Source organism: Rhinopithecus roxellana, chromosome 13, assembly GCF_007565055.1.
Source record: "Rhinopithecus roxellana isolate Shanxi Qingling chromosome 13, ASM756505v1, whole genome shotgun sequence".
In the NCBI taxonomy this organism is placed as follows: Eukaryota; Metazoa; Chordata; class Mammalia; order Primates; family Cercopithecidae; genus Rhinopithecus; species Rhinopithecus roxellana.
Window position 1 is genome coordinate 3820747 of NC_044561.1, and position 14495 is coordinate 3835241.

The 14495-nt window shown below is 48.7% G+C and overlaps 1 protein-coding gene across 2 annotated transcripts in view; it reads left to right on the top strand.

The window, feature by feature from the left end:
* Nucleotides 1-14495, top strand: part of SREBF2 (sterol regulatory element binding transcription factor 2) — a 77840-nt gene that overhangs the window by 51546 nt on the left and 11799 nt on the right. For both annotated transcript variants that reach the window (XM_030915804.1, XM_010374590.2), the window contains exons 11-13: nt 2019-2188; nt 12094-12262; nt 13780-13897. In XM_030915804.1, the coding sequence (XP_030771664.1) occupies nt 2019-2188; nt 12094-12262; nt 13780-13897 (457 nt within the window). The remainder of the gene's footprint in view (nt 1-2018; nt 2189-12093; nt 12263-13779; nt 13898-14495) is intronic.

Below are 14495 nucleotides of genomic sequence, written 5' to 3' on the forward strand. Positions count from 1 at the left end.
TTCACGTCTGTAATCCCAGAACTTTGGGAGGTCAAGGAAGGAAGGTTGCTTGAGCCCAGGAGTTTCCCACCAGCCTGGAAAACACAGGGAGACTGCATCTCTACAAAAAAATTCAAAAATTAGCTGGTCTTTGTGGTGTGCACCTGTGGTTCCAGCTACTTGAGAGGCCAAGGTGGGAGGATCACTTGAGCTTGGGAGGTAGGTCGAGGCTGCAGTGAGCTATGATCATGCCATAGCACATGCACACAGAGATGAACAGATAGAGGACGGGGAGTCAGGGGCAGAGGCTGCCTAAGAGGAGCAGTTGGAGAGGTCTGAGGAGACACTGAGAGGCTGAGTGTTGGAGGAGCAAGGGCAGAGTTGAGGAGGGGAGATTGTTGCTGGGACACGCAGTAAGATGAGGGCCAGGAATAACAGTAGGATGTGGTAACTGGAAGGTGTTAGATGCCCTGGTAGCAGCAAGGAGCTTCAGCCAAAAGTGGAACAGAGCCAGGCCAGTGATGCAGGAGTGACCAGGAGATGAGACAGCGGGGTCAGTGTGCAGCTTTAATATGTGGGCTCATGGTAGAATTTTAGTAGAAGGTCCCTATCTGCAAATTTGCTCCGCTGTTATCTTGTCTGTTCCTCAGTGTGCCCTTGGGACAGAATAAGCCCATACTCAGGTCTCTGATCAGGCTGTGTCCTCGTTGCTGCCAAGTTCTGGAGAATTCCAACTGAGAAGCTTTACATCACTCATTCCCTCCATACTCACTGGCATACCCTGTGTGAGACACTGAGAGGACAGAGGTAACTACAGTATGGTTGCCACACTGCCCTCTCCCCTCCCTCCCTGTGACGGTAAAAGCCCAGTGTCTCCTGTAGGAGGAACACCTGAGGCCAGTACAGAATGGAGTGTGGAGGCTGAGATCTCCCTATGCTGATAAAGAGATGGGGGGCAAGGCAGCCCAGGAGAGGGAACACAGGGCTGGATGAGCATGGGAAAGCCTGGCTTTGCCACTGTCTACATCTTGACATGGGCACTTCCTGTGGCCGCCCCTGAGGCAAGGAGACTGCTTGCCCTTGTAGCAGGGACCAAAGCTGGCAACAGTATGAAAGCCTCAGGAGAGCTGTGATAGGCCCTTGTGCCTGTGCAAGGATACTTTGTCCCCTGATTAGGGGATCAGTCCCCGATGGGCCACTGTGCACCTCTCATTGGGGAGGGTGTGGTCAGCCTTCCTGGCCTCCCACCCTCTAACCCAACATGTGTTCAGCTGTCCTTGCTCAGTTTATGTCACTTCCCCCTCAAATGGGTGTGTGCTTGTGTATTGTGAAGGCGGGTTCTTTTTTTTGGCTTTTTTGGGGGACAGAGTCTCACTCTGTTGCCCAGGCTGGAGTGCAGTGGTGTGATCTTAGCTCACTGCAACCTCCGCGTCCCAGGCTCAAGCAATTCTGCCTCAGCCTTCTGAGTAGCTGCAATTACAGGTGTGTGCCACCACGTCCAGCTAATTTTTTATATTTTTAGTAGAGATGGGGTTTCGCTGTGTTTGCCAGGCTGGTCTCGAACTCCTGGCCTCAAGTGATCCGCCGGCCTTGGTCTCCCAAAGCGCTGGGATTATAGGTGTGAGCCACTGGCACCCAGCCACATTGTGAAGGTTTTTTAATGAAAATAAAGTCAAATCAGTTTGTCTAAAAAAACATTTCATTACCTCTGTTGAATGTTTGGAAACACAGAGTGGGGCTGTGCTGCTGACACTGTTTTGGGAAATGCTGCCCTGTGCGCCTCTGAGTGCTGTACAACAACCTGCAATCGTGGCGGCTCTGGGTGCAATAGAACCGGGTGCCATGTTCCCAGCTATCCTGCGAGGTAGCCAGAACATCACAGAGCCTGGCATCCCATCCTGTGATCGGGCCTATCTGATCACAAAGTTCACCTCGTTTCTCCCCTGGTTCCTCTCTTACTTTGATTGTGCTGGAGAGAGCAGGAAAAAGTTTGGTTTTGGGGTTCCATCAATGATAATGTCTGTTTCTGCCCACCCTAGGGAAGCTTCCTGCAGGATCTGCCTGTTCTGATGTACACATGGCATTGTGTGCCGTAAACCTGGCTGAATGTGCAGAGGAGAAAATCCCACCGAACACACTGGTTGAGATCCATCTGACTGCTGCCATGGGGCTCAAGACCCGGTGTGGAGGCAAGCTGGGCTTCCTGGCCGTGAGTACCCTTCAGTTCCCTTCTGTAAACCTCCCCTGAGCACTTACCTAACCAGGAGTTAAGATGCAAAAGCAGTTATGAGCCCCCTTCCTACTCAGGTGCTGCCCACCTAGAGGGGTAGGCATTCATTCAGTTGCTCATTTCACCAGGACTTCCAGCAACCGATAAAACAGACCAAAATTCCTCCCCTTGTGGCCTTAATACCATAAGCCTTGTAAGCAGGACATTTTGGTCTCCTGAGGTAATATGAAGGTAATATGAGGTAATAAGAAGATTGGTTCACTGATAGCAGAGCTACTGTATTTGGGGGTTAATATGCAACTTTTCTGCTCTTCCAGTGGTCATAAAAATTCTTAGAATCCCCTGGTTATGTCTCCTGGTTCTTTTATTTACTCAAAAGGAATTTATTGGGCATCTTGTGTCCATCACAGCACTGTGAGTCCAGATATAAAAGCCAGTGCCTTTGCCAAGCTACAGAGTTAAAGAAAAGAAATGGAAAGAATAAAAGTAAAAGAAAATCTGTGCCTGTCCACAAGGAGCTCAGGTCAGACCCAGGGCAGGGATTGTGGTTATCAAGCACCTCCCATATGTGTGGCTAGGAGCCAGCCTTGGGAACTCTCAAATGGGTAATTACCAGTCCTTGTTATCAGCTAGTTCACAACATGCTGACCTCAGGCTACTCTAGCAGAAACAGGTATGTTTTACTCTGTGGCCCACTGTGGGTAGACTGCTGAATACATCAGGTATGTTCAAGCATTACCACATCTCTTATTTGTTTCCGTATCTCAGTAACGGCAGAGATGAGCTGAGAATGAATCAGAGCGTTCCCTGTAGTGACACTGATATGTTTCCTGAGGGACATCACAATAGTCTACGGAACAAAGGGCGCAGGGAAGCCCAGTGTACTTTTTATGTCTTACCTCTGTTTCTGGTGACCACAGATAAGAGATTCATCCCTTGATTCACTCATTCAGCAAACATGACTGAGCACCTTCTCTAAGCAGGACATTTGCCTTGTCCTCAGGGAGCATACATTTTGGCAAGGAACCTAGACAGCAGCCCTTCTTGAGCTTGACATTGATCTTCTCATGAGGAGGACTGGGCTCCAGGTGGGGAAAGAACACCATCCTCACTTGTGGGCTAGACGACCTGGGGGTCCACAGACACTGAAGACACATCATTTTTCCTATTCATTTCAACCTTCCCTTAACAGTTCTTCCTGGGACCAGGTCTTCAGGACAGTGAGCTAGGGTGAGCTCCTGAGCTGGTCTTGGGGGAAGTCAGGGTGGGCTTTCTGGGAAAGGTGAATCTAGGCTGAGAGCAGGAGGCATTGATGAGGTCTCTCTTCTTTTTGGTTTATTGAAGTGCTCTGGGCTGATGTCATTACATTTGTAACTTCCATGCCCTCCAAAAATGTTTTGAAGACATTGATTTTATCAAAATACAACATACGTGCAGAAAAATGCACACATTTTAACTTACGGCTTGAAGTGAAGTCACCCATGCAACACCCACCCAATCAAGAAATAGAACATTCCCAGTACTCACAGAAGCCTTCTTAAGGCCCTCCCTGCTCTTCCTGCCCCCAACCAAGGTAACCACTTTTCTGAATTCTGTCACTGGAGTTTAATCTGCCTATTGTTCGTCATTTCAGTAAACTTATCAAAGTACATGCTTAGAAGTCTGGCTGGGAAGGCCGGGCATGGTGGCTCACGCCTGTAATCCTAGCTCTTTGGGAGCCCGAGGCGAGCAGATCACCTGAGGTCAGGAGTTCGAGACCAGCCTAATCAATATGATGAAACCCTGTCTCTACTAAAAATACAAAAATTAGCCAGGCGTGGTGGTGCATGCCTGTAATCCCAGCTAGTCGGGAGGCTGAGGCAGGAGACTCGCTTGAACCCTGGAGGTGGAGATTGTGTTGAGTGGAGATCGCACCATTGAACTCCAGCTTGGGCAGCAGAGTGAGACTCCATCTCAAAATACATACATACATACATACATACATACATACATACATACATACATACAAACAAATAAAGATTAGCCGGACATGGTGGTGCACACCTATAATCCCAGCTACTTAGGAGGCTGAGGCAGGACAGTCGCCTGAACCTGGGAAGCGGAGGTTGTAGTGAGCCAAGATTGCACCACTGCACTCCAGCCTGGGTGACAGAGTGAGTGAGACTCCGTCTCAAGAAGAAAAAAAAAAAAGATTACAATGTGCATGTCAAAAAGTATACAAATCATAAATACACAGTTCAGTGACTTCACAGAGTAAACACACCCATGTAGCCAGCAGACAGTTCAAAGTACAGAACCAAGACCTCAGAAACTTCTCTTGGGCCCTTTGCAATCACTAACCTGCTCCTTCCCCCAAGCCTTCCAGCCTTCCAAGGGTAACCACCATCTTAGTCACCTCAGATACTTTGCCTCCTCTATATTAATAGAAGGAGAGTCTTGTAGTATACACTGTTTTGTGTCTGACTTCTTTTGATCAATATCATGTGTAAGAATCATTTATGTTGTCATGTAGAATTACAGATTGTTCGTTCTCATACTTTATCGTGTTCCATTGTATGACTAGATTATTGCAGATGAACTTCTTAGCTGCTTTCTGGCTTTGGTTATTATGAAAGGTGCTGCTGTGAACCTCCTTGTACACACATCTTTCAGGAAACGTGACTGCATTTTTAGGGATGTCACTGCTGGGTCAGAGGTTGTGCGCATTTCCAGATTGTTGGCCACTCTGCACTCCATCAGCAGTGAACACGACTTCAGTTCTACATCCTTACCAACACATATAATGTCAATTTTTTAAGCCCTTCTAGTGTATCTCACTTGTAGTTTTCATTTGCACTTCCCAGGTGATTAATGAGATTGAGCGCCTCTCCTTACATTTATTGGCAATTTGGATAGTCTTTTTTGTGACATTCAATTCTTACCTCTTTTTCATTTGGAGTATCTGTCATCTTATTGATTAGAGGAATTCTTTATTCTGGAGATGACCCCTTTATTGGATATATGCTTTTCAGATGCCTTCTCCCACTCTGTGGTTTGCCTATTCTCTCTTAATGGTATCTAGTGATAGCACAAGCTCTTAATTTCAGTGAAATCCAAATTATTAGTCTTTTCCTTTACAGTTAGACATTTTAAGTCCTGTAAATCTTTGTCCTACCTCAAAATCATGAAGATATTCTCCTATGTTGTCTGCTAGAAGCTTTATTTTTTACTCTTTACACACAGGTACCTAATCCACCTGGAATTAATTTTTATATGAATTGGAGGTAAGAGTGCAAGATCTGTATTTCTCCATAAGGATATCTACCTGATTCAGAATCTGTTATTTTATAAACTGTCCTTCTCCTGCTACACCAAGTGGCCCCTTTTTTTTTTCATAAATCAAGGATCCACGTACAGCGGGGTCTGCCTCCGGATCTGCTAGTCTGTTCTACTGCGCCACCACCACCCAACCCTAACGGCTGAGTTTCCTCTTATGTCTTGATGTCTGGAAGTGTTGGTCTTCCAGATTTAGTGACTAACGATGAATCTTGGGTATTTCTTTTTTTTTTTTTTTTTTTTGTTGAGACGGAGTCTTGCTCTGTCGCCCAGGCTGGAGTGCAGTGGCCGGATCTCAGCTCACTGCAAGCTCCGCCTCCCGGGTTTACGCCATTCTCCTGCCTCAGCCTCCTGAGTAGCTGGGACTACAGGCGCCCGCCACCTCGCCCGGCTAGTTTTTTTTTTTTGTATTTTTAGTAGAGACGGGGTTTCACCGTGTTAGCCAGGATGGTCTCGATCTCCTGACCTCGTGATCCGCCCGTCTCGGCCTCCCAAAGTGCTGGGATTACAGGCTTGAGCCACCGCGCCCGGCCAGAATCTTGGGTATTTCTTTGTAGCCTCTTCATTCTACAGAGGTACTTGGTGCTGCTGATGGACATTTGGGTGGTTTCCAGTATTTGCTGTTGTAAACAATGCTGTAGGGAACATTTCTGTCCATTGTCTTCATGCACCTCTATAAGAGCTTCCTCAGACCAAATCTGTAGAGATGGTGATGCTTTATGAAAGTATATAAATATTTGAAACTTAATAGTATTACCAAATTTGCATATTCAGTAAGATGGAAAAAGGAGAAGAACTGTCATCTTTAAAGTCACTGCTCTTCTCTGTTTACTTTTCTTGAGAGAGAATAAAGAGACTCAGACAGTATTTTCTTATAAAGGAAGAAGCTTTGAATTTGGTGAGATATATTTAGCTACAAATGAGCCAAGTGTTGGGGGCAAGTGCAGGGCTGGCCTCTGTGAAAATGGTTTAGACTAGAGGTTCCCAAACTTGCTCAACTCATGACTCAAGATTCCCAAACTTTCTCGACTCACTATGTCTCCGTAAATTTTTCATGGCGTCCCTTAGCCAAAAGAAATACCTAACAGTTTTTTCGTTTGTTGAGACAGTGTCTTACTCTATTGCCCAGGCTGGAGTGCAGTGGTGCAACCACGGCTCACTGTAGCCTCAACCTCTCTGGGCTCAAGTGATCATCCCACCTTACCCTCCCAAGTAGCTGGGACTGCAGGTGCGCACCACCACACCCAGCTAATTTTTGTAATTTTTGTAGCCAGGGTTTTGCTATGTTGCTCAGGCTGGTCTCGAACTCCTGGGCTTAAGCGATCTGCCCACCTCAGCCTCCCAAAGTGCTGGGATTATAGGCACCACCGCACCTGGCCTCTGTTAAGTAGTTAAGTTTGAACATCCTAGTAGGTATTTAATTGTCTTAACAGCTTAGTGGTCATTTGAAAAAATCATATGTGAAGTTGAAAGAAGAAATAATATTTTTTGCTAGGAGTGGTAGCACACACCTGTAGTCCCAGCTCCTCAGGAGACTGAGGCAGGAGGATCTCTTGAAGCCACAAGTTTGAGGCTGCAGTTAGCTATGGTCACACCTGTGAATAGAGCCACTTCACTCCAGCCTGGGCAACATAGTGAGACCATGTCTCTACTTTAAAAAAAAAAAAAAAGAAAGAAAAGAGGTTGGGCGTGGTGGCTCACACCTGTTATCCCAGCATTTTGGAACACTGAGGCAGGTGAATCACCTAAGGTCAGGAGTTTGAGACCAGCCTGGCCAACATGGTAAAACCCCGTCTCTACTAAAAATACAAAAATTATCCAGGCATAGTAGCACTCACCTATAATCCCAGCTACTCGGAAGGCTGAGACAGAATTGCTTGATCCCAGAAGGCAGAGGTTGCAGTGAGCCCAGATTGTGCCACTGCACTCCAGCCTGGGTGACAGAGCAAGACTCCGTCTCAAAAGAAAAAAAGAGAGAGAATATTTTGGATTCTTAATAATTTCTTAGAAATCATAGTTATTAAGAATCCAAAATATTCTCTTTTTTTTTTCTAATAGAGATACAGTCTCACTCTGTTGCCCAGGCTGGAGTGGATGGAGTGGAATGGCTATTCACAAGCATGGTCTCACTGTGTTTCTTACCAATACATGAACCTGTCAAGCACTGCACACCTTCTCAAGCTTTGGAATCAGACTAGCAACCACCACTCTCTCTCTTTTCCACATTGATTTCCACACAGTACTATGACAGATATGACACCTCCAAAGGAAGCTAGTGTGATCTCAATGCTGAGGACTGCAGGCTCTCCCCATCTAGTCACTTTATAAGTGCCCAGCTGATGTTGAGCATCACTGTTTTCCTCGGAAGTTTAAAATAGCCTATGGTGCCCCGATCACTTGCTGTGGCACCTCAGACCGCCTTGGCACACGATTTGAGAGCCATGGGGTTAGACCGATGTTGGGGGGCACAACCTGGGGCTGGGACTGGCCCCGGGGTACTGAGTGACTCTCAGGATCTAAACAGTTGTCGGGTTCTTGCCACAGCCTCTTTCACATCAGGTAATTAGCAGATGAGTTACAGGGGGAGGCTCCTAGGCCCCAGTTGGGGAGGATTCTGGTGTCTATAAAATTTAGGAAAACTTAAAAAAAAATTTTTTTTTTTTAGGTCAGGCATGGTGGCTTGTGCCTGTAATCCCAGCACTTCGGGAGGCTGAGGTAGGAGGATCACTTGAGCTCAGGGGTTCAAGACCAGCCTGGGCAACATGGTGAAACCCCATCTCTACCAAAAATACAAAACTTAGCCTGGCATGGTGGTGGGCCCGGTTTTTTTGTGTGTGGCATGTGGCCCAAGCTACTCAGGAGACCAAGGTGGGAAGATTGCTTGAGCCCGGGAGGTCGAGACTGCAGTGAGCTGTGATTGTGCCACTGCCCTCTAGCCTGGGTGACAGAGCAAGACCCTCTCTCAAAAAAGAAAAAAGGAAAATTAGTACGGGACTATATTGCCAAGAAAATTAAGAGTAACAAAAGCTGTTTTCTCAATATCCCTTATGGAAGCCATATTGTAGATGACTGTATCCCAGGATTTCTATTTCTTATTAGTTCAAACCACCAAACTCAAGCTCCCCTGCCCTCAACTGAAATTTGTTATTAATATAACTAAAAGTTTTTTTTTTTTTTTTTTTTTTTTTTTGGAGACAGAGTCACTCTTGTCACCTAGGCTGGAGTGCAATGGCATAATCTCAGCTCACTGCATCTCTGGCTCCCAGGTTCAAGCAATTCTCCTGCCTCAGCCTCCCGAGTAGCTGCGATTACAGGTGCCTGCTTCCATACCTGGCTAATTTTATATTTTTAGTAGAGACAGGGTTTCACCATGTTGGCCAGACTGGTCTCGAACTCTTGACCTCAGGTGATCCACCTGCCTTGGCCTCCCAACGTGCTGGGATTGCAGGCGTGAGCCACCGCACCCGGCCTATTTTAAGAATTAAGCTTGGCTGGGCGCAGTGGCTCATGCCTGTAATTCCAACACTTTGGGAGGCTGAGGTGGGCTGATCGCTTGAGCCCAGGAGTTTGAGACTAGCCTGGGAAACATAGCAAAAACCCATTTCTACAAAAAAAATACAAAAAAATTTAGCCAGGCATGGTAGCATATGCCTGTAGTCCCAGCTACTTGGGAGGCTAAGGTGGGGATCATCTGATCCCAGAGATTGAGGCTGCAGTGAGCCGTGATCACCCACTTGCACTCCAGCCCAGGTGATAAAGTGAGACCCTGTCACAAAAAAAAAAAAAAAAAGCCAGGCATGGTGGCTCACACCTGTAATCCCAGCACTTTGGGAGGCTGAGGCAGGTGGATCACAAGATCAGGAGTTCAAGACCAGCCTGACCAAATGGTGAAACATTGTTTCTACTAAAAATACAAAAATTAGCTGGTCGCGGTGGCAGGCGCCTATAATCCCAGCTACTCAGGAGGCTGAGGCAGGAGAATTGCTAGAACCCGGGAGGCAGAAGTTGCAGTGAGCCGAGATCGCACCACTGCACTCCAGCCTGGGTGACAGAGCAAGACTCTGTCTTTAATAAAAAAAAAGAAAAAGAAAAGAATTAAGCTTAAAATACATTTTAACTTAGTGATTTCCACATTGGCCTTTCTGGTTCCTCTTGCCATATGACCTGGACTAGGCTTTGCTTCTGCTTACAACATCTGGGCCCTTGTGAGGGACCAGTTGGTCCTCAGTTTCTCCTGGAGCAACAACCAGGCTCCCTTGCTAATTGGACACGTGGAATTTGCTGTTCTTGGAAAGAGAGTTGGAGTCAACCATTCAAGTGTTCTGGGACCTCAGAAGCCCTGGAATCTTGGCCGGGCGCGGTGGCTCAAGCCTGTAATCCCAGCACTTTGGGAGGCCGAGACGGGCGGATCACGAGGTCAGGAGATCGAGACCATCCTGGCTAATACGGTGAAACCCCGTCTCTACTAAAAAATACAAAAAACTAGCCGAACGATGTGGTGGGCGCCTGTAGTCCCAGCTACTCGGGAGGCTGAGGCAGGAGAATGGCGTAAACCCGGGGGGCGGAGCTTGCAGTGAGCCGAGATCCGGCCACTGAACTCCAGCCTGGGCGACAGAGCGAGACTCCGTCTCAAAAAAAAAAAGAAGCCCTGGAATCTCGCCACCAGCCCCCAGCCTCCCTCCCTGCTCAGCTCCTCAACTGCTATTCTCCCACCATTGCAGTTATCAGCTCAGATTCAGTGAGTGCCTTGTGGAAGGTTGGCGGAGGGTCACAAGGTTCCTCTACATTTGTTCTCCAACATCCAGTATCAACACTGGTTAGCAAAGAGGAGGAAGGACTGTTGGTGCCACTGGTCCCATGATTAGAAATGTAAGTGAAACACCCCGCCTCATCTCATAAGCTGCCTTGAGATTATGAGTATGTGTCTATAGAACGGGTTGCTTTTTCTCAGATTCAGGCAGTGTCTCCAGGTTCCCCCTGGAGAGAGACAGTCTTCTCTGTCTGTGTCCTTGAGTGGCACTCCAACAGTGCTATTTCTGACCCTGGCATTCATGTCTTCTGAAGCCGTTACATTCGCTGATGGCTACTTAGAGCCCAGTAAAGGTCAGAACCATCAGACTGAACCAGACCATGAAACAGCTCTGCTCCTGTGGGGGCAAGGGCTGGGGTGTGGAAGCGACGTCTGCGGGCCTTGGCCTGGCAGCTCTGCCCCTGGGCTCCCTGGACTTTCTATCTTATGCTTCTCCCTTCCTCCTGTCTTCTCTCCTCAGTTCCTCACTCACCCTGGCCTGTTTTGGGGAGTGGTTATGGGTTGGAAGTCATGATTGTTAGTGTGAAAATATCCTCACTCAAAAAGTGACAGAGGCCTGGCGCGGTGGCTCAAGCCTGTAATCCCAGCACTTTGGGAGGCCGAGACAGGCGGATCACGAGGTCAGGAGATCGAGACCATCCTGGCTAACACGGTGAAACCCCATCTCTACTAAAAGTACAAAAACTAGCCGGGCGAGGTGGCGGGCGCCTGTAGTCCCAGCTACTCAGGAGGCTGAGGCAGGAGAATGGCGTGAACCCGGGAGGCAGAGCTTGCAGTGAGCTGAGATCTGGCCACTGCACTCCAGTCCGGGCGACAGAGCGAGACTCCGCCTCAAAAAAAAAAAAAAAGTGACAGAACTGAAAACATGGTAGATAGTATTGTTCCTGCAGTTCTTGTCAGTGGGGTCCTGAAATGATGTTATCCTGGCAAGTGGAGGAGGGGCCCAGTGACCGGTGCCCTGGCTCTTTGAATTGTCCCACAAAGAGGCTTTCCAAGTTCCCCCTCTGTTCTTTCTCACAGGCTAGTGTTCACATCAGGGGCTCATGCAGGGGTGCCGTGGGGTTTCTGTAGGGGCTGCCCTTGCAGGGCCAGCCTTGTGGGGAGAGTCTCTCACCCACCCACACACAGATACTTGCCTGTATGGGGCCTGGGCTGGCCTCCCAGCTGCCCCTTCACTCCAGTGCCATCTGATGTGACCCTGTCCGTTGGCCATGTGCTGTTCTAAACTTTACACGCAAAGTAAAAGTAAAAGAAAAATTAGTCAAAGCAGAATAATTTTGCCTAAAATAGTCTAAGAGATACATAATTAAAATTACATGATAAAAAGTCCCACGATAGAAGCAGCAGCCTGGCTTGGCACTCACGGGGCTGAGGGGGAAGTACAGCAGCCGGGGTCCCCTGAGACCCCTCCTTGGGAAACCATCTTCCTAGTTTACCCTGCAGGTTGAATGCCAGTAGGATTAGGCAGCCCCAGCAGGACAGGATGCAGCAGGAGCCCCATGCGTGCCTTGTGGCTGCTCCCTGCCCTCCTGCTGGGATTTGGACCTAGTCAGCAAGTCCAGCACACTCCACTGGTGGGCTTGCCCTAGTTTTCATGGCGGGCTTTACTTCCAGGTACCTGTGGGAGTCCCCGCCCTGTGCTGAGCTTTCCCAGTCTCCCCCCAAGCTCACCTCTACCATGGTGCTTTCTGCACCCCATGGTGGCTGCAGCCAGCATTCTGCCACCTTGGTGTTACCCCTGGTCCTTGTCCTTCCACAGAGCTACTTCCTCAGCCGAGCCCAGAGCTTGTGTGGCCCTGAGCACAGCGCTGTTCCTGACTCCCTGCGCTGGCTCTGCCACCCCCTGGGCCAGAAGTTTTTCATGGAGCGGAGCTGGTCTGTGAAGTCAACTGCCAAGGAGAGTCTATACTGTGCCCAGAGGAACCCAGGTGAGAATACCCTGGAGCCGTTCAGAATTGGAGAAAGCCATGCGAACCGCTGGTACTACAGAGTTACTGTGCACCAGACACGCGGAGACACGGGTTGTCTCAGTCTTGTTGAGTCCGTTTGTTTGTTTGTTTGTTTGTTTGTTTGTTTGAACTGAAGCTCAGGGAGGTTGAGTAACTTGCCTAAGGTCACAAGCCTGATCAGAAATTGTCAGTGGCTAAGCTGGGTGTGCAGCTCTGCTCTCTGACATTCAGAGCCCGTGGTCCTTACATCACACAGTAATAAATTGTGATTAAGCTCCAAGTGTACTCTTAGCCCTTGTTTTGGGCACTTTGGAGACACAAAGGATGTGTGAGGCTTGCTTTCCCTGGCTTCCAGGTCTCTCCTATTGGGAGAGCAGACAGACATATAAGGAGAGTTCGGGAACAATAGGTGGCAGGCAGTCATCAATTGCTCAGAGTGGTGACAGGGACGAAGCTTCAGGCATTGGAAGGATATGCTGGCTTTCTGTCCCTGGCATTTGATAGTGATTGGAGTCGACTCACCCGGCCTTGGAGCAGTAGAGGCTGGTCAGGATTGACTTAGACCTTGAGTGCTCAATGGCTGTCTGCTTTCTGCTGTACTTTTCCTCCCCTCTCAGAATTGGAGTCTGTGGGGACTGCAGTTACAGGGTGTGTGTGTCACGCATTAGGGGAGTTCGCTATCCTTTTCTTTTTTAAATAATAACTTTAATGCTCAATGTGAGAATTGTATGCAACACCAAAATATAAAGGATGAAAGCAAAAGCAATCCTAAATCTTTCTACCCCACCCCTGCTGGCTAGACATGGACTTCTCAGTGGCTTTGTAGTCTCTGGCTCCAGGCCTTGTTACCTGGAATATGTTCATAAGTGTCCCTCCTTCTGGTCATTAGATCAAGGCCCACATATCTTCCACATGTGAGGAGAGAGAAGGGGCTGGTGATTTGAGGCCTGCCAGTAAAGAAACTTGCTGGTGACAGTCAGCTATCCAAGCATTGCAAGGCCCCATGTCTAGCCAGTTCAGACAGGTCACTGCTGATGGCACATTCCAGGACAAGGCTCTGAAAGAACAGGAGCATGTTCTTCGTTGTCATGAGTGAGGCAGCAGCTACTACCTTTTCCTCCTTGCCTGGTGGTTCTCCTGAGCCACATGGAGAAGAGACATCCTCTGAGACATTCCATTTTCTGTTTTCTGATCCAACTCCACCTGACAGCTCCCAATCATAGAGTAGTGAGCACTGTGCCAGGAGACACAGTATCCTCCCCCACATGCCCTCCCCACCGGAGCTTATCCAGAACTTCAGTCTTGGGCACTTCAGCCTGGGAGTGAACACTCTCCCCCAGCCTCCAGCTGTTCAGCACAGTAGTTCTGGGCTTTGGTGGAGAAGGGGGATCTGATCCCCATTCACAGGGCATGGCTGTGTTTTGAGTTTCTCTCCATAGACAAAGTGGGCTCATAAATGAGCCCCATTTAACCCTCCTTGCCCATCTCTTTTCCAGCCGACCCCATTGCACAGGTCCACCAGGCCTTCTGCAAGAACCTGCTGGAGCGAGCAATAGAGTCCTTGGTGAAACCTCAGGCCAAAAAGAAGGCTGGAGACCAGGAAGAAGAGAGCTGGTAAAGTCCCCAGACAAGTCCCCCTGCCTTAGGGCCTGTCCACACAGGCAACTCCAGGACAGCCTGAAGGCCTGCACTCATAGAGGGAAGCAAGCCCTGGCATCGGGTTGGCAGGGCAATCAAATGGTTCCTTTGTATTTAATTTCTCAAAAATGAGAGCCCTTGGCCGGGCGCGGTGGCTCAAGCCTGTAATCCCAACACTTTGGGAGGCCGAGACGGGTGGATCACGAGGTCAGGAGATCAAGACCATCCTGGCTAACATGGTGAAACCCCGTCTCTACTAAAAATACAAAAAACTAGCCGGGCGACCTGGCGGGCGCCTGTAGTCCCAGCTACTCCGGAGGCTGAGGCAGGAGAATGGCGTGAACCCGGGAGGCGGAGCTTGCAGTGAGCTGAGATCCGGCCACTGCACGCCAGCCTGGGCGACAGAGCGAGACTCCGTCTCAAAAAAAAAAAAAAAAATGAGAGCCCTATGTTAACCCTGACCTGGCCTTTCCTCCTAGACCAAGTGCCTTTTTTTTTTTTTTTTGAGATGGGATCTTGCTCTGTCGCCCAGGCTGGAGTGCAGTGGCATGATCTCGGCTCACTGCAAGCTCCA